This window comes from Scatophagus argus, chromosome 2, assembly GCF_020382885.2.
Source record: "Scatophagus argus isolate fScaArg1 chromosome 2, fScaArg1.pri, whole genome shotgun sequence".
NCBI classification, from domain to species: domain Eukaryota; kingdom Metazoa; phylum Chordata; class Actinopteri; family Scatophagidae; genus Scatophagus; species Scatophagus argus.
Genome location: NC_058494.1, coordinates 21,694,219 through 21,714,993, shown reverse-complemented (window position 1 = coordinate 21,714,993; position 20,775 = coordinate 21,694,219). Strand labels below are relative to the sequence as shown.

Sequence of the window (20,775 nt, the reverse complement as noted above, 5' to 3'; positions counted from 1 at the left end):
ATGAGCTGTACCCCCTCAACCCCCCGCTGAGTTAAATTAGAGAATTTGGTGTGTCATTTGGAGTGCGATCTCTTTTCGGAGAAATCTGTCATTACCCAAGACGAGTTGTTTGGCTGCTCTCAGTTAGGTCCGCTCACCCCAAGCCCACTCAGTTTATGGCAGTTATAGTCATCAAGTTACAGTGAGGGAACAAAGGGAGCAGCAGCAGCAGCAGAGATAGTTTACGTGAACTATTTGAACCTTTGAAACGTGTCCTCATGTGTATGGTTTTGTGGAGGTTCCCTTATCTGGGCCACCAGTGACTGTAAGTATGTTATGGAGTCAGGCTCATTGTCAGAAAATGGACAACACCCATACGTGGTAATGATACGGGTGTGCCATATACCATGATTCACTTTTAATAGTTTCAGATAATAAAATCAAAGATAGCTATAAATTTCCATTGCACTTATCTAGGTTATATGGCTACACAGACAAGGAAATGGCTGTTATTATAAAGGTTGTCAGGGTTTCCATTGTCTCAAAGATATTTGTGTGTTTGTGTTGCCCTTCACTGCCTTGTATTTTGTGCTTGTTGAAATAACGAGACCTCACAGGTGAAAGCTATCCAAATATTACAATGCTATGTCATTATCAGCAGCTTCTCCCTCATTTTTTGCCTTTGCTTTTTGTTTTGTTAAAGCAATATAAGGAAAGTATGTCAAGATCTTATTGATTTAGCATTAATCAGTTTTCTTATACACCATAACTTGATTACAAATACATTACAACATTCACATGTTTCACAGTTAATGAATGTCCCCACTTGTGTGTAATGTTTTTCTAGTGAGTCTTCTGAAGGATTTTTCAGGCATCAAAAACTGTAAGACAAGAAAAAGAGAGGAACGTTGTTTTGATGTGGGTGAAAATTGATGAAAACTGATGCAAATGTTCTCATTCATTAGTTGTAACATGGGTGCCTGTTTATTGTCACCTCAAACATGACAGCAAAACCACTGTTTGTTTGTAGAAACGCTGCTTTGCATCTGGTTCACTTTGCAGTTTTTTCATGCTTGTATAGAGTAAAAATGAAAATGAATTACGTGTCATACACATACATCAGTCAGGAGGTACGTGACGGTAGCAGTAATTAAGATATCGTCATAGTCATTGAAAAGTTATCAGTATGTATGTGACCACACAAGGTAACACTTTTCACAAGCAAACGAACACACAGGCTTGTGCACACATCGTCTCCCTAAAGCTGAAACACCCTAACACCTATTTAAAAACACACACAGGGAAGCGCGCACGCACGCACACACATGCACGCACACACACACACACACACACACACACTTAGGCCTTTCCTATAGTCAGTCCAAATGTTCTCAGTGAGCACCTGGTGAGTGCTTGTAAGTGGAATCGGGTGGAGATGAAAAGCACGAAATCAAATTCACTCCTGTGAACTTTGCTATTGCTTTTTGTCAAAAGATCAGCAGGAAAGCTCACACTACTGGCTAGTGTCAGACTTTCAAACACATAAACTAGTGCTTTAGAGGTCAAGCATGTAAATCTATGTGTCTAACCGAATTCCATTGTTTTTTACCATGTTGTTTCAGTAAACCAATTATATGTAAGTTTTGTGACTCTAATTCTAAGTCTCTAATTTTTGTGCATATAGACGTATTCACACAAAACATCTTGGTGGACTTTAACCTACCTTACTTAGTCCCATATTTTCAAAGCCAATCGTACCCATCCTCCGCGCTTCCATTTAACCATTGTCAACTTCTACAAGTCACAGGCTACTGAAAGCTCTTTTGTTTGCTCAGCTGAAGGCTACAGCCCCCACATGGCAGTAAAAAAAAACTTCCCTGGCAGTGAATGTAAACAGGAGAGCACTGATTGGTTGCTGTTAATATCCCACCTTCAGATATTTCAGCTAACCAACCTTGGATGTTCAGGGGCAGCTGGTTCTCAAGCGTCTGTTCTCTTTATTTCCAGAAATCACTGATAGTGTAGGCAGTGACTTGAGACTCAGGGAACGTGTTTTATGTGAAAATATTCCCTGACATGACGCAGGCTAAAGAGTTTGCTTATGTCTTTCTTGTCTCGTAGGTGTTATCCGAACACAAGAGCTGCTGGATCATGAGACGACACCTCACTACTGGCTCACGGTCTATGCGATGGACCGTGGCGTGGTGCCGCTCTCCGCCTTTGTCGAGGTCTACATTGAAGTGCAGGATGTCAATGACAATGCACCGCAAACCTCTGAACCCGTCTACTACCCCTCTGTCATGGAGAACTCCCCTAAAGACGTGTCAATCATCCAGATAAATGCAGTTGATCCAGATGCCAAGGCCAGTGATAAACTCACCTACAGGATCACCAGCGGCAATCCCCAGGGTTTCTTCACCATTAATGCCAAAACAGGTAAGATTGCTGTTACTTTGAAGGCATTTTATGTCACATGTCACTGCATCCTCAGAGCAGGAAGTCCCTGATGTTGCATTCCATTACCAATGACTATGGCTGCTAGATTGAGAATGAAAATTTTAACTGCAACAAAGAAATACGCTCATAAGATTTGGTAGGTCGCCACTTTATCCAGTGTACAGTTTATCTACCATTGTTTAAATTGTTAAATAATAAAAACAAGAGCTTGTTTTACAGCCTTACATCACCAAAGTCATGTCTTTTCATGCAAGTTAGGATCAATTGGGATATCCTGACATGATAAATGAAAATTATTAATTATCACGTGTCACATCTATGCGGCTCTTTTCTAAAGCCATCAACTACTTTAAAGGTCATGAACGTGAATCTGAAAGAACTGTACTTCATGTAAAATTATGCTTTGAGACTTGGGGAGCATTTTGCTATGCACTGTAGAGCATGGCTGACAAACTATGGCGCTCCCTGTTCCCTTTCTTGTGAAAAGGAACAGTGGTGTGAACACAGTGTTTTAGCCCAGGACAGGAGTGGGTTGAGCCTACAGGGGTTTTTCCACTCTAACACTCTAAAGTGTGTTCTCATATGGTACCCTGGAAATGGTGTGATGATTAATATTTCATTGGGATCTTTTAAAGTTGCAGGAGCAAGCTATGTTTAGTTGAATAGCAGAGAAAATACTTGTAATAGGTGCAAAGTGAAGCTCTGTGTATGCACAGAGCCTCGCTGGAAATGTACAGATTTATTCTTGTTAGGACTGTTAGGACTCAGAATGCAAGGACGATTGCAATGAAGACTTTGTTCGCCATGCATGTATGGACCTACTCAGAGCTGTTAACTTTACTTCTTTCATTGAACAAATATAAAATAAATCAACCACCGCAGTAAGTGTAAATTGAATAACTTTTGTATCTTCTTTATAACTCTGTTATCTGTCTCGGAAAGTGCCGGTTACTGAATTTGTTGTTCTTTCTTAAGTTTACACACAGGTATATTGTTGCTGTGAACGCAAGTGCTCATTAAACTGAAATGAGGAATGCGTAGTGAAGCAGTTGCTCCAGTTCGTCCTTGCTGATGTGTGTGGTCCTGTTTCCTGAGGTTGTCCCATCAACAAACCGGAGTTATTTTTGTTGGAAGTGGCAATGTGAATTTTCTGACCAAATAAGGATTTATTGTGTAGCATACCTCCCGAACAAGCCTCACACTAACACTGGACACTCCCCAGCGGACAGGAAAAGAAAGAACAAGTAAATCATAAAAGAAAAAGGGAAACCTTAAGTATGCAGACGCATAAGGTTGGTGTTTTGTCTGCGTGCATGACAAGATCAGCTTACTTATGCTGATAAGAAGTCTGGGAGGCTGAAAAATAAAATGCTGGGAAATCGAATATTTATCTTCCAGCAAAGCAGCCATACATAACGATATTTTAGCAGCACAGGCAGACGTTGAGCTGTGAAGAAAATATCTTTGCAATCATTTGTGTCACCAAGATGTCATCCCTTTTTTGTGTCCTTCTATGCATAAGTAATCTGTGATAATAGGTTACCATAGCTGGAAAGGCACTGTTTCCACTGAAGAAGCTGATCTTGAACTGAATGGCGTTGCTTTTTGGTATTGCATTTTACCATTCAAGACTGAATGATAAATTTATTAAGTCTTCTTCACTCACACCTGAAGTAAATTATATCCTACTCCTAGAGTTTTTTATGAAGCTTATTGTGAAATGTGTGAAATACTGTGGTCAGTACCTCTTAACAGTAAAATTGGCTGGTTATAAGTGTAAGAGAGCCCTCTGAAAAAAGCAAACAGACTGTTAATATGAAGGAATCTGAAGCATAAGGATGAGACCCATTCATGCATATCAAAGCATGTTAAAACTTTTATCAGTGGGACACCAGAATCCCTTGCGTCAGGTTCGACAAAGAGTGGTTTGGACAAAGAATACTTCATTAAATCGTAGCTTTGTTGCTTTGATTTTCTTTCTTATTTGTTGTTGAAGCAGAGAATGGAGGTACGGACAGAAACCAAGGAAAAAAAAAATAGGCTGACTCCACAGTGCCAGTTTAAACAACAGCTACGTGTTTTTAGCTGATTTTAATTGGATTGAATGTCTTGAGGAATGGTTACAAATTATATTTTATTTTCTTTATCCGTGCTACTAAATGAGAGCAACATAGGCCTGATATCTGTCCACATTATCAACTCAATATGGCATTCTGACCGCATATTACAGGTTTTTGAAAATGTTTAAATTTACAACATGTAAGTCTCTGTAATTACATGTTCTAAAATTGCATTGGAAGCATAGGCCCTGTCTTGGCGTATCTACAAAGCTCCACGAAGGGGTGGGAAAAAGGAAAAGACGTTAAGGCCTATGTTTTGTTTGTGGGTTTTGGGACTTCGTCGTCATGTGTTCCAGGCTAACTACCTATCCTTATATCATGGTCTACGGCCTTTTGCAGCTTTCCAAGCAGCCTGTTAAGCTTCAGATACATATGAAGGCTTCACTTGACGCCTTGGGTGGTGTTGGTTGTCCTTTTTTCCGCAACAGATCCGCACTGGCTCAGTAAAGTCCAGGATGAAAGGCTTAGGCCTCCTTTATTTCTGCCAAGTAAACAAGTCCTGCTGTTTTGGCTGTTCTCTGATTTTAGTTTGTCATTAAAGTGCAAGGCCAGCTCTTCTATCTAGCAGACACTTTTGCAAAGTCTGAGAGCTTAGAACTTAACGGTTTGATATAGCCTTGCTTTTGAAAGGATTGGAACTGGGAGAGAGAAAGAAAAAAAAGGAAACGAGGCTGAGCCGTGTGGGGTGAAAATTGTGCCAGTCAGCTGGATATGAATTATGCGTTCTAAATCAGAAAGAGATCAGTGAATTTGAATAATGCTGTTGGAGTGTGAAATTTTAAGTGATGAACCGGTGCTCAGTTGTCTGGTGGCACAGATCTCATCCCACCCACAGACATGACCATGGTTGTTCCAGGCTCCTAAGCCCTGATTTGGTGGCTTAAGAGAATTGTATTTCCTGGATAAAAACTGGGCATGCTGTTCACAGATCACAACAGGATATAGGCTGTATGAGAGATAAGCAGATACATATTTGTAAGTGCTCTGTGGAAATGTTATCTGATTGTATTGTAGAGTAATCGAACATTTATTACTTGGGTGTGGATTCAGAATAAGTATGAATTGTCCACACACACGGCACTTACAGCGCTTGAGACGGTCAGCCCACTAGCTGTCGAGTTTTATTTTCCCTTTATAAGGTAGTTGTCAGTCCTCTGAGCTAGTTCATCTGAGGCTGTTGACACGAGTTGCCCACCTTTTCTGCGGGGAGTGAGCAGGCTTCATTACCTGATAAATCACTCTCTCTCTCTCTTCCCTGAAACTCCGTTACTGTGCTTTGACGTTCTGGATTTTGAGCACAGCCTTTATACAAGAACATACATGTATTAGGAAAGGTCAGCCAGGCAGAACGTGTAGTTAGAAAACTCACACACATCACGTGCATGCAGGAAGTTTTTATAGCTGGATTAAAGAGTACAGCTGGAACAAAGATCACTACGATATCGGTCTTGTCTCACTGAATGCTCATTATTGTACTTCCTGTGATACATATTCTACGCTACCTTCCATGTGTATATGATAAAGCTTCTCTAATTGTCCCATTGTTGTCTGTTGACTTCTTGACAACATGTTATCATTTCTCTGTGGTGACCCGACGCATGATAGTTGTGCTCAGAGCACCTAAAGCATGTTGAAAACTGCACCCTATAATGATGGCGCCTGTCTGTATGCGTCACCAGACAATGGTGTAGTTAAAGCTTAGAAGAGCATGTTTTTGATAGGACATGGCTGCCCATAGCTAATTGTGTTTGCCCGTTAATGGCAGCTTTCATTCCAGTGGTTAAACCTGAATCAAGACAGATAACACCCAGGTGAATTCTTTTAGTCATATTAAACAATTTAGGCCGTTCCCTTTTCTTTGCCTGCACCCAGCAACTTATTGTCACCAATTGAAATGGAATGCCGTAGGGAATGCTTTGGAAAGCTTGGATACCATCCACAGGTTTTATGTGCATTTGTCATCCTCGAGGCTGAATGAAAAGGTAAGGGAAAACAGCCACCGGGGCCGCAGCTGTGAATCATCCACTTTTTGTGGTTCTCATATCAAGTTTCATCGTCACCTTCTCTGTTTGAGGGAGAAAGTACACTCAGACACACACATGCACGCACACACAAAAATACACAGAGTGGTGTTATCAGTGGTTTACCAAAGCCCCAACGACTATCAGGGGAAGTGAGATAGGAAATGGATACTTCCAACAACTTCCTGATGATTCTGGTGATTTGGAGGCCAAACAATTGTCACAGTTCTCAAAAGACGTTGTGAGAAGACAAAAGTGGAAATGAAAAATGGCTGATTTCCTTTTAAACTTCAAAGAGCCGTCATGGTGGCTTAGTTGGCTAAGATTCAGTCTAAACTACAGTGTCTGAGGAACAAATCCAACCTGTTACCCTTGCGGTATGAAATCTTTTGGCATTTTGGGATTCATTCACTTTTTGTGTAAGTGTGCCAAAGAATGGCACATAGTTTTTCTTTGAATTGAATCTTGACTGATTTCTATGAACATAGTATTAGAAAGTGAAGTGAAATCAAAATTTTGTGTGAATATTTTCAGCAAAATGGAAAATTATAAATTTCATAAAAACACCACAGGACAACAGTTATTTATTCTGTGAATAGTGAAGCTGGATGAATTAATGTACAAAAACAAAAACAATGTGCTGAGTGACCACCCTATGAAGAGGCTGAGTGAGGTACACCAAAGCTTACATGTAGTCAGAGAGCTGAGCAGATTAAACGCTGTTGCTGACATTAAGATGTCACTACGCAGTCAAATTACAATGTGCAGTTTGAATCACTTCAATTGTTCCTGCTCGAGGGTTAATGTGGAAGAGCACTGAGACACTTCTGTTAAATGGACCAGGTCACTGGTGTTGGTGCACATGAAAATGCATACCTTGTTCAAATGAAGCACATGAGCCAGCCTTAGATGTGGAAGGTGTAAAATGTCTACAGATGTCTACAAGGGCTGGACTCTGTATATGCATATATGGACATTCATTGTTATGACACTGTTGCCTTCAGAGTCCTTTCTGCACACATGTCATGCCATTTCAAGGTCTGGCCATAAGTTTGCATAGTTGCACAATTCAACTTAAATATTTGGTTCATGGTGACATTATGATGCAAGGCTAGTTTGTGAACTGCTGTAGCAGGCAGACTGCATGCTAACATGCTAAACATCATGGTAGTGTTGGTCAGAAACATTAGCTTTTCCTGCTTCTTTCTGTTTTCTCTTTCTTTCTGTTGTGTTGTTTACTTTTGGAGTATTTTGTTTTTGGGGTTGAGCATTGCTGAAGCAGGAAATTAAACTCCAATGTGTGAATGTATAGTTTAGACCTGGATATGATGGTGCCGCTCAGCCTTGCTTCCAGTCTACCCAGTGTGCAGTCATGGTATTTCAGCGAAAAATTCCATAGTCCACCGATATTAAAGGGATGCCTGTTGACAGGACACTTGGAATTGCAAACAAGGTCAATTGTGACTCTTTCTATTGTGAATATTTGATCCATGGAGGTTTTATATTTGGAAAACTTTCCTTGAGCCAAGAAAAGCGATTTAAAAATCCCTGACCTCATCACAATGTAAAGGCTGTGGGCTGAGCTGGAACTCACTGGCAGCAGGAGAAACACTACTGCACATATTTAGTGGGCTGCATAACCAGGAAGTAAATCCGGAAGCTGCAGAGTTTTTTAGCATATACGTCTGGAAAGCAATTCTTATTTTATTGAATAGGCGCCATCTTTGCATCTCGTATCTCATTCGTTTGTATAAATCTATACAGAGAGAAGGGAAAGTCATTGAGAGACCGTCTGAGTGTACACACCAGACAATGTGGATAAAAACCAAATACTCTGCCTGAGATCTCAACATGAAGGAATATCTCAGCCAAAGTGCCCACACAGTCTCATACTGTTACAATTTCCCATAACACTCGCTTTCACAAGCACTTGGGAACCTGAATCCTGTACGACGCCAGATCTTCTGTGGCATGGATGTCTTTTCAGATTACAAATAAGCCTTGCAGCTGTGAGGTGCTGAGATGTCTCAATCCTAATGTAAACAATGCTCCCTCACTAAATGCCTTTTACTCATTTTCACAAAGGCCGTATCTGTGCATTCATGTGTTTGCATTAGCTTATACGTATGGCCTCTCTATGTTGGCTTTGTCAAATTCTGTGTATTTTTGGACACCACTATGGGACTTTAATTGGTCTGTGCTTTCTTTTAAATGACACTCCAAACAGTGCTTTCCTCCTCTCTCTGAAAGAGAAAAGCCAGTTGCTCTTGTTCAGCAGCAATTTAGAGACTCGGTTATGAAGAAACCAACTAATAGCTCCTACTTTGATGTACCAATCCCGTCTTAAATTCCCACAGTCCTTTATATTTTGGTGTCCCGCAGTTTTAATTTGAGAGTATAGATGGCATTGTGAGCTGTGAAAACAGATACTGTTCACGGTGTTGTTTTAGGCTCAAGTGGCAGACACTTAACTCATAATGAAGCTGAGGATATTGATATAGTTGTCCGGGGTTGAACATTGGGTTTCGGAATAAGAAATGTTGCAGTCATTGTTCACTATTTTCCTTACACGAGAGAGAAATATCAGGGGTTTATATAATTAGTTTTTGTAGCTTAATGTCAGCTCAACAACAACAAAACTAAGCATTTCAAGGACTTTTAAATTGCACAACAAGTGCGGCCACTCCAGACACCCTGCACATTCCCAATTGTCTGGAGTTACAGCTAAATGTGTGTCACTTAAATATGTGTGTCACTCTCAAAACTGCTAATCACAGCAGCAATGCCTGGGTATAAACTGGCCCAACAATGTCCTGGACTCCTTAACTCCCTCCAGGCCTCCATTTTGGAGCAGCGGTTGTAGAGCTCAAGGACATGGTTGAAAGTGCCACTGCTGCTTTGCTGTTGTTTTTCTCTCCCTCTCAAAACAGCATGGCTATAATTACTGTCGGCCCAGCTCAGCCCACGCCTGAGGATGGCTTTTGTGTGTGTATATATATGTGTGTGTGTGTGTGTGTGTTGTGACAAAGACTGTGGGTTGGAAGCGTAGACTTCTCTGGTGAGCTCTGGCTTACCAACCAATCATTTTACAGTTCTTTAAGGTTTAGGTACAGATAGAGAGGTATGTACCTTTACTGGGTGGACCACTAGTGCCAGAAAAGTCCTACAAACGAGAGCCATTCCTGGTGAGCATATCGCTTTTGTGTGAGTGACCAAACTTGTGAGATGAGTGTACAAAGATTTGGATGTTGCAGATGAAAGTCTAGATTTTTTTGGGAACAAGTTGTGAATTATTTTCTGAAAGTCATATCAGCGCTTGGATATTAGAGTGGGTGGCAAGTCCTGTGGTCAGAAATCTGGCAGCATGTCAGACAAAAAATGGAATAGAAACGAACAAAAGCAGTTCAAGCCATGACACGAATAGCTTTGCTCATACACAGTAAATGCAACAGAGTTTTTGCGTTTCAGATCTGATCCTCCGCCCAGACATCTCTACATCTTGAAGTGGATGCTGGTTTCATGCTCCATCAAAATTCTTAAATACTTAGACTTTAAAAATGTGAGAGAGCAGTAAAATTGAGCTAGCGGTTCAAACCACTTGAGACCATTGTATTACCATTGTAGAGATTACCATTGTAGAGCTGAAACAATTACTGAATTTTTATTATTGTTCATCAGTTTATCAACAGAAGCATAATGATCAACTGCTTGATTATTTAAGTCAGAGTGGTGGACTTTCAACTGTTTTCTTAACAGCTTTCTTTTCTTTTAACTTGAGACAGACCATAGGATTAAAGGCAGATGCTCGCCTTATGGCAGGATTGTCTGTGGATTGAGCTATATAATAAAGACACAGACTTTGGCTGAAAGCATTTCCACCCTGGTGTGAGGTCAGCACCCCACTGTTGCCAACGGCAGAAGAGTATCTGGAGGCAGCCCCATATTTATCAAACATGCTTGATATCTATGACACATTGCCAATTGTACTCGGAATTTCAGCATGGAATAGTACATGAAATCCCTCAAGCTTTGCTCTTTGCTACTTTTACTTCAGCAACCAACCACAGCCCAGTAGGTACCAAATAACTTCTCACTTCCTCTTTAGTTTGACTTTCTTAATTACCCATGCACTCTCTCCTGCTCATTTCTAAAATGGAGGAAAGAGAGATTACTCCTCAAATATAAAAACGATTTTTGAGCAAGAACGTGCACGTTCAAACAAAATGCATCCAGCAATGTGCTACCTTGTGTCATTAACTCCTCTTCCGGTGTGCCTGTCGTGACAGCATCAAGGTGTAAATCGTGTTTGTGAAATGGGACTCTAACACCAAATTTCTGTTCTCATGTGTGGGCTCTGGATGAAGGCCAGTCGTTTTGCGATTTCACTGGTTTTGCTAATGTTATGTTTGTCGCAGTGCTGTAATTCTGTACTGAGAGTGTACTGTTTACATTACACGTGTTGTATCTGTTATGATATCCAGTCAAGCTCTGATTAGGCAGCTGATTTGAGGAGGAATTATAAATGTAGACGCAGTGTGGTTAATAATGTCATCTGTATTCTGCTCTGTGATACTGTACAGAGAAAAGAGTTACCTAATACAGCACACAGGGGAGCTTAAAAACATTATCATCCATCAGCTCCAGACTTGCTAGAGCACATGAATAATTAGACAGCCTGTTCTGTTTTGATGTGGCACAGCAGAACTGTTAGCTTTGATGGTAATAATATACAGCTCGCTAGCTCATGTAACCTTCGCGGATCCTCTGCAAACTTTCTTGCAGACATCATGCAACACTGTAGAGTAATTCCTGCAGGTCGTATAAATTTACTAAGCTTAATTTGTGTCATCAGTTATGAAACATCTCTTCACGGATGAGGGTGCGTATGTAACCATGTTGAGAAAGGGGCGCAGGAACAGGTTTTCTCTATGCTGTTTTAGTTCTGTCTTAAATATTTGCACCTGTAGTGAATGCTATTTTTGTTATTGTAAAATTATTATTTAAATTTGTTTCCTGCCACCATGTCACCATGTTGGCTACGTGAAAAAAACAAAGGGTTGCAACTACATAAAATGTTTTTTCTATTGGAGTATCAGTAGACCTATATCTTTGCAGCCCACTGTTAAGATTAAATAAAGCCTAAGACGGAGAGGATAAAAAAGGGGGAGCAAAAGCTCCTCATTCATGTGCCTCAATTGCAGTGCTGAGGGAGGGCTATTTCAGGACCTGTAAGTTGTGGCCTGTTATTCTCATTGCAGGCTTATGTGCCATTGATGGGTTTGGGTTTCGGAAATCCTTTGCTTTATGCTAATCAGGCGCGGCGTGGCAAGCAGACAGCACTGGTGCGGTTGAAGTTGGCAGGACTACTCTACACTCAGTGTCTCTGCAAAGTTAAAATTACATTGGTAGTGAGAACAGAACCCTCCATATAACGTAGCCATGTAGCAAAACCTAACCAACTTTTTTCTCTTTCTCCTCTTTGTTGTGAATTTGATTCAAAATCGAATTAGACGGGAACTCAAGACACAAGTTTGTTTTATTTTTAATTTTTTTTTGTCTAAGTCAGACTTAACAAAGTCCTCTCAGTGTGACTGATCCCTCCACTTGAAATGAACGAAAGACCTCAAAAGACCGTTGAAACACTTAAACCAGCAGTAGGATTTTCCAAAGTTTCCTTTTCTCTTTTTCAAAAAGTACTCAAGACTGCAGGCAACATCTGCCTGGCTGTCTGTTTATTCAGCTTGTGGAAGAATGAAAAGCAGGGTGTCAGGGCCGTGCTGCTGTTTGGGCACTATTTTGCAGACTTCTGTGATATTTCACATATGTAAGACAGTGTGGTGGGCTGTCTGGAAACTGGTTTAACCAAAAACAATGAAGAGCTACAGGGATAGCACTTCTCCAGATGTAAACTCTTTAACTTGTGTGTGACTGATGAGAGAACCAGGGTTCAGATTATGTCATCCAACAGCGAGTTTTATTAATTAAATATTCTTTCTCTTTCCTTTGTACTGTCCCAGTGTTTTCTGAAAGTTTGTCCTTGTCCTCCTGGTTTATAATTTGAAGATGAAGAGCGACATACATAACATACAGCGACAAATTTAGTTGGTTCCCCATGTAGTCGACAGGATTTTTTTTATGCTGATGTTAATATAATTAACACTTACATATGTACAATGGGCTGCCTGCTGGTACCTGCTAATACCAGCCCAGCCATTTATCTGGTCCTGCATTTACATTTATATTTGGTTTGTGATTACTATCATTACTATGAAAAAATGATAACTATTCACTTGGTTTTTGTTTTATGTAACTAATTCTGTATCTGTCTAAATAACATTATTATAATTGTCTCTTAACAGGTCTGGTTACAACTACTTCAAGAAAACTGGACAGGGAGCAACAAGACGAACACATTCTTGAGGTAAGCAGTTTATTTTTGCACATTTTCAGCTCTAACGGAAAAGCTGGAGGTGGGTCAGTGTCAGCATCTCTTATTTATGAGAAAATTAATTAGTATCATACAGTCAGGAACCTACCAGTTCAACACTTTCAGTCTCCAAGTTTAAAGAGAAAAGAAGGGATTTTTTTTTAGGTTAGGTTCTTTTTAGGTTTTTGGCATCTACAGCCAACTTTGGCTGAGAGCCGGACATGTTGCCAACAAAAACAAGTCTTCTTGTATATGCAAGAAGGGTCCTTTTGGAATAATTTCTCCTTCTACTGATTTCCGGATGGGGTAGGGGTGAGAGGTGGGAGGTGTGTGGGAGATCCTGGTGACTGTTCCTTTGTTCTTTCCCAGTGTTCCGTCTCGTGGATGGAGCAAGCTGGGACAGGAAACTGTTGTCAGCCCAACAGGCTGATGTCTAAACTTGTGGGTTTTAATTGAGCTGGGCTCTGTACTCTCCCGATGCTTCCCTCCCGTTTTCTCACCACAGACCCGAGGTTGATAATAGCAGATTTAATTGCGTTTCCGGTGCCGAAAGGATTTTCAGATTGGATGCCTTTTAATTATTGTTAGAAGTTACACAATACAGTGATCACAGGGTGACAGTTAATGCTGGTGCATCTGGTGCCAGAGCAGTGTTGTACTTACTTCATACTTTGATTGTGCATTACACTGCATTAACTGCATCACAGGACTTTTGGTAAATGATGGGGATGATATTGGGGAAAAACGGATGTTTCCTTTAGCGAAACATTTAGCTGATAAATGAAATTTAATACCAAGCTTGTTAGTACAGTTAAATCTTTGAATGTGAATTTATGAAGACTACTGGGTCAGTGTCAGAAAGAGGTTCCCTTGAAAACCCAAAGCCCCTCCATCTAGCGGTTTACTCCATCAACTAGATGTTGATTTGCTGCCTCCAACATGTGGTTGAAAGCTGTTGAATGGTTAGTTTCAGACTGACTGCAAAACAATGTAAAAAGAAAGGACTAATTCTCACCTCAGGTGACTTCATGAATGTTCATTTGTCTCATTTGACAAAATGCCTCCAGACAGACATTTAATAACCACATTAATACTCAGCTCAAGCTCTGGTTGACTTTAATGTTATGCCAATTTCAACTTGCCTGTTCTCTTCATGTTAATATGTTAATATATTGCTTTTCTTTGTAATGTTTATAGCTAAAGTGTGCAATGATATTTTTTTCTGAAAAGTAACTAATTAAAAAGTTTCTTGTGCTCATTCCTAATTGATTTGAATATAAGATGGAGGAATAATTTAAAGCAAGTAACTTTTGACTGAAAGAGGTATAGTGTGGCTGAGAAGAACTGTGTAACCATGACAAAATAAGAAGCTTGTTGGTCACTGGGAATGCAGCAGGAAGATCTTTATTGGGCATTACATTCATGGGGCAGCACAGACCCCTAAACACTAAAATTTGCCCTCTCTACACTAGCACCCACACACACAAACACACACCTTATTGTTTCCTCAGGGCAGCTAATCGAGGGTTATCATGACTCAGAGAAATACTTGGGTGTGCACATGCCTTTGTGTGAGAACTGGGTGCTGGCAAAGCAAATCAAATTAGAGTCTAGCGAGTGTTGAAGTTTTTGTACAAGCTTGTTGTAGGAGAAGAAACGAAACATGCGGGGCCATGTGGAACATGTGGAGCAATTAGGGTGGGGGCTGTGTCAGCATTGTTTGCACCAAATGCCAAGAGAAGGTGGAGGGAGCACAGGGGGGTGCCCTCAGCTTTTTATGGATGGATGGGGGTTGGGAGGTGGTGGTCATGTGCCTGTGTGAAACAGAGAGAGAGAGCTAAAGGCAGAAAGGCAGTAGGGGAATTGGAGAAATAGGCAGTGCTGATCCTGATGGTCTGAGTGTGGGCTCTAGCGGCAGGATGAGAGGCCTCCGTCCCAGGAAGGAGGGGGGTGGGCAAATAGCTAAAGTGGGACATGCCAGGACATGCTTAGGATTCAGGCCTGGGACTGTGGAGGACATTGTAATGGAAAAACAGAGGTAAATAGCCTGTTCACATCTGTTGTCTGGAGCCTTTCCCAGCATGCACTTGGGAAGATGCAGGGTACAACCAGACAGGTTGTTAAGTCTAGGATATTAGATTAAACTCGTGCAGTTTGTTTGTTTTTTTCTGATTGATCATTTTATCTATAGAATTAAAAAAAACCATATTCAGTCTGTAATGATATAAACCAGCAAAATCTCATGAAAAAGAAGAAACCAGTGACGATTTTGAATTTTTCTTAAAAAGGACAGTAATGAGAGGTACTGATGGCAGCTAATTAAAATTATTATTGCTCAGTATACTATGACAGCTTTTATACAACAATACAAAGAAATAAAGTCTGTCGACTAAATAGTTCTAAGCATTATGAAGCCAGACGGACTCCACTCAAGCCCTAGATTTCTGTTACCTTGGGAAGTACCACCTCTGCAGTCTGTACCTCTTTTTTTTTTGGCAAAACAAAATGTTTCTTCCAGTTGAAATGTTTTTTAATTTAACTCCTCACCAGCATGAATTCCTCAAAAGGTTTTTGATCTGCTGGGAAAATTTCTGCAGTGGAAACATCTTGAGAGTAGCTATCTTTTAATAGTAAGATGTCATTTTTTCTCTATTCAATTAAACAATTATTACGGCAGATGTTTGTATCTCTTCTTCACTGCAGGTTTGATAATTAAAAAAAAATGAGTTGCTCTATCTAAACAACTGATATGGAACATTGGGTCCCGTGAAGTTTCCTCTTTATTACACAATATGCATTTTTATTCACTTACAAAATCCTACAGGTTATACTGAGCCCCAGGTTATCTTACTCAACACTGGATGCATTAAAGCAACATTACTTACATTTGGTTGGCTAGATAAAATAATAGTTTTGCAATAAAAAAAAACAGGACATAATCGATTCGCTCAGTTCACTTGACTTCACAGCAGTGCGTTTGTGATGTAATGAAACAAACTTCTACTGGTGTGACTTCTGTGTCTTCTATGTGTGTTGTTTGCCTAATTATCAAACGCTTTTGAAAAAATTTTGAAATCAGACACTATACCTACATATATGGGGCCAAAAAAGCTCATGTGATCATAATGGAAATGTTCATTACGCAACACAGAATGGGCACCAACATATCCTCCCTGAGAGAGACGCTCAAACTCAGTTTTCTTGTCATTCCATTTAATTAATTCTGCTCCTGCGAATAGCACGGACAGCTGCAGACTCTGCGAGAAAAACAAAAACACTTAACGTTAGTAATTGAAACTATGGTACCAAATGGTGTGTGCCTTGCCCTGGACTCATAACTGCTTTTTGTGAAGCACGTTAGCAGATGGTTTTAAATGACTGTGACATTTGTTGTGCCCTTCTACAGTATTTTGCAGCTCAAAGCAAGAAAGGCTCACATCTCTAGCAGGGCCCAGACACACAAACCCTCCAGCACATCTTTCTGGGACTACTGAAAAATAAAAAATTGATTGAAAATAGAAAATTGTGTTTGTTTAGGTCAGCCAGTGGCTCTTTGCTTTTGATTAAACTCCTTGAACTGTGCACTCATGTATCTGCAGACACATAATCATAGCACAAATTACAAAGCGTTAGCATGCTGCCAGTAACATTTCATGCCATGACTTAAACTCAGGCACAATCATTGATTCAGTTGTGTGACGCCGTCTTTAATAAAGAGTTCTTCTGGGTTTTAAAAAAGCCCCCAGCTTTCAGTGGAGGGCAGAAAGTTCTAATGTTTATTAGCAGTGCAAAATCTTTGTTTGGATGTTTCACACACGGCGACAGAGTCAGTACAGCTGGTGCTATCAGAATGAAGAGGTGCAGCTAATTAAAAATAATTAGCTCTGGTGAGTTGTTCATGTACCAGCCGTATGAGCTACTGTTATCATCATCACAGGAAACGTATTTAATTTTATTTCAGATGAGGAAAGTTTTCAGTTCACTGTAGCTTCCAGATGAAATGAATCATGTTTCACCTGAATACACCAACCCTGGCTGGTAACGAGTAGCAAAGTCAAATCGGCTCTCTCACCTTATTTCATGGCTAAAATGATGTGTTAATTACATTGCCATGTGTGTGAGAGCTGATACTGAAAGGCACACTCCCTAACTTTGTTGTTGGTTGGTTGGTTGATTCGCATGACAGTGTACCTTTATACATAAATTTGGTTTATTCATTCTTCTTATTAGGTTAAAATAGGATCTCAAATATGTGAAAAGCTATCATGCCGCTTCTCACATCCAATCAGACGAAGTGGTTTAACCACTGAACAGTGACACAACCAAAGTTTTTGCTATTTAAGTCCAGCACACTCAGGATTGTCAGGATTGAATCATGTTTTTTTGGAGTACTTTGTGTTTGACTGAATTTGTTTGTTATACTGTTAGTGGTAAGACTTTGAGTCCGGACTTTGAGTCTGGGACTCCTGAGTACTTCTTGGTCTGAAGTTTTTCAATTTTTCTCCTCAGATCACGATCACTGACCATGGCGTTCCCGCCAAATCCACCACCGTCCGCGTCATTGTTCAAGTCCTAGACGAGAACGACAACAGGCCCTTGTTTCTAGAGAAGATCTACAAGATCAAACTCCCAGAGCGGCAGAGGCCAGAGAAAGAGAGAGCCACGAGGAGAGACCCAGTGTATCGGGTTATTGCTTCAGATCGTGACCAGGGACCAAATGCCGAGATCTCTTACAGCATCGACGACGGAGATGAAAACGGAAAGTTCTTTATTGAGCCCAAGACTGGTCTGGTGTCTTCCAAGAAGTTCTCTTCTGCTGGAGAATATGACATTCTTACAGTGAGTATCTAATCCTAGGGCTTCATCCTGTCCTCAGCAGTTTATAGCTTCACAGTTGAATTCTTCTCTTGATCTCTTTTTTTTTTCTTTTTTCCTTTTTTTCTCTGGCCTCACTTTAGTTATTTTTTGCGTTTTAAAATGCAGTAAAAACATTATCTTCCACAAGAATGTACAGCTTGTTTTCTTTATTATCACAGTCGTGTAATTGTATCGCCTTCGTCATGAAGAACCAAGATTATCTTTCAAAAATGCTGTTAAAGTGTACAGCACAGGACTCAACAAAATCATTTCCTACTCATAATGGCAGCTTTTTTTTGCAAATTATCTTATAATAACAGGGAAATGAATGTGTTATGTATGTGTGAAAATGAACTTTATCTGTCAATCTTCCACCTGGGAGACAACCAGTGAGAGAGTTTACATCCAGTTTTCCATCACCGTTACCTGTGAAAACTGCTGTGGTGATACTGGAGTGTTGAGTCTGTCTTTTTTTTTTTAAAAAGATTTTCACCCAGATTTTATGTCTCTGCACATCCAAAGTTGTGTTTCCTGCTGCAAGAAGACACTGTTCAGCACAGTTTACAGTAATTGATGTCCTCACAAAAGGTTGAATCACAAAAGAATACCACACAAAAGGTGTTTTGTTATTCAGAGTACGAGGTTCTCTTGCAATGAGTACAGAAAAACATACACAACTGAAACACGACCCAGTCTGTGGATTTGTGTCTCAAATCAGTGGTTCTGCTTTCAGTATGTGGGCACTGTGTATAAAATGTAACATTGCTTACTGTTGTGTTTTATCTCTATGCTTTAATAAGCAAGCTACAAAACCAAACTTTTTCGTGTATTTTCTTCTGAAGAGTCTCCACCGGAGAGCTTTGTAGAAATTCATCTGCTGCCCACCACAGTCTTTCATTCTCTGCCTCTCACAGATTAAAGCCGTCGACAATGGACGTCCTCAGAAATCCTCCACTTGTCGTCTCCATATCGAGTGGATTCCCAAGCCAGAATTGCCGGCCGATGCAGCTCCACTGCTCTTTGAGGAGTCTCCCTTCACCTTTTCCGTCATGGAAAGCGACCCTGTGGCGCACATGGTGGGCGTCGTCGCCACTGAATCGTCTGATGTTGCTGTGTGGTTTGAAATCACAGGTATTGTCCCCTTCTCATGTAGCTCTGTTTTATGTGTGTGCATGCGTACTGTAGAAATGCTTTGTAGGTAGAAAACTCTTACTCTTAGGACTAACATAGTGTTTGTGTTTATTATATGGCTGGGAAATATGGAAAATATTATAAACCTTGCAGTAATTTTGAAGATAGTAGGCATGGCAATGGCATGGCATGAAAACAGCCATTTTCAGCTGGCAGCCATTTTAGAGGCCTAACAAAGCCAAAAGCCAGTGACTACATATTTTCTTGCAGTGCTTGGCATTTGTTATACCAGACATAGAAATGCCAAATAAATGTGTAATTTTTGTGAAAACATCATAGAAAAATTTATTTCTCAGAGAGATAAGTCAGCTAAAGGCAGGAGAGCTATATCAGGTGTATGCTAGCAGGGAAGATAGCCACAGCTAGCCTTAGCTCAAGCAAAAACACAATTTTCTCACTCATTTTTACCTGGATGTATTCTTGAACGAAGATTAATATTTCGACGAGCCAAAATCTTGATAATTATTGTTGCACACAACTAAATAAGCCTCAGGATAAATCCATATGATGGGGAAAAAAGATCTGCTTGAGCCAAGTAGCTAAGCTCAGTGGCAATAACTGGGGAGTCAAGTTACCTTTAAATCACTTGTCTAGATATATTAAAGTGTAAATTAATTTATTATTCATTTGAACATAAGGTAAATTATAATTTAAATATGAACAGTAGAAAGACAGCATTTAATCTCAATAATTATGGACATTAAAATAAGTTTTAATTTCCGAATGGAAATTAAAGTTGGGTCAAAGGCTGCACTTGTATGTATTTTGTAGGCTTTGTGACAGTTACTTGGTTGGTTATTAATCGGCTTAAACATGCATAAAATTAAGGCAATGCCAGTTCCAATTGTGAAGCATTTTGCCTGCCAGTTTCAAAACTATAAATCCGTATTTCCGCATTACTGCTCTCTGCCTGTGAAGAAACAGATAACAGCGGATGTAGATGGGAGGACTAACAGGAGTAGATACTTGTATGATATTGTATTGCTGTATGATGCTGTTCTTTCAGTCTTAATTGTTTTTATTTAACTGTTCTGAAGTGTTAAAACTTAATTTGTAGTTTCCTGAATGTGTTTTTCTGTAAAACCCATGATAGAAACTATATGCATGAAAGGACTTAAATTGACTGCTTTCAGAATTGCTTGCCTCTTCTCCCTTCCTCCCAGCCTGTCGTCCCTCTAATCAATGTCTGACTGACACGTCTCCTTTCTTCTCTCTTTCTGTGCTCTGCTTCTGCTTTCCTCTTTTCTCTGGAATGTTCTGTTTGGTTGGATTTTTGCAAGACGGCATAGAGGATACTGAGATGTTTTACATCCTTCAGATGGCTTGTGACCACAACTGTACAGCAGAAGGTAGCTGCTGGGATCTCCTAATAGGCTGTGCTGTATTAAGAGATCATCCCACACTGTGTGTTGGTGCTGCCTGTTGGCTGTGGTTGAATTGTATTGTGCCACTGCATTGTTGTTGTGCAACATTTTTCCCGTGAAACCTGTGACCTGATTAAGAGTCTCAAGAGAACTCGGAAACCCCCCCTCTCCTTACCTTGTGTGAATTAAAGCTCCAGTTCATATCCGTTGTTGTGAGGTTTACCTTTGAGAGCTTAGTATACTTTTGCTCAGTATATAAAAGGATGTGTTGTTACACGTTCATTACTTTGTATTTATGTACCCATTTGGGTTAATTGCATGAAACAGGATTTATGTGGATAATGTTTTGATAAACAGCA

At 40.2% G+C, this 20,775-nt stretch overlaps 1 protein-coding gene across 5 annotated transcripts in view; it reads left to right on the top strand.

Annotated features, from left to right (window-relative positions):
• Window positions 1–20,775, top strand: part of fat1a (FAT atypical cadherin 1a) — a 73,105-nt gene that overhangs the window by 15,222 nt on the left and 37,108 nt on the right. For 3 of the 5 annotated variants that reach the window (XM_046418454.1, XM_046418446.1, XM_046418480.1), the window contains exons 3-7: window positions 2,101–2,415; window positions 12,937–12,998; window positions 17,514–17,843; window positions 18,776–18,992; window positions 20,333–20,401. In XM_046418454.1, coding sequence (XP_046274410.1) covers window positions 2,101–2,415; window positions 12,937–12,998; window positions 17,514–17,843; window positions 18,776–18,992; window positions 20,333–20,401 — 993 coding nt within the window. The remainder of the gene's footprint in view (window positions 1–2,100; window positions 2,416–12,936; window positions 12,999–17,513; window positions 17,844–18,775; window positions 18,993–20,332; window positions 20,402–20,775) is intronic. The other 2 variants (XM_046418470.1, XM_046418461.1) reach the window with 1 other exon arrangement.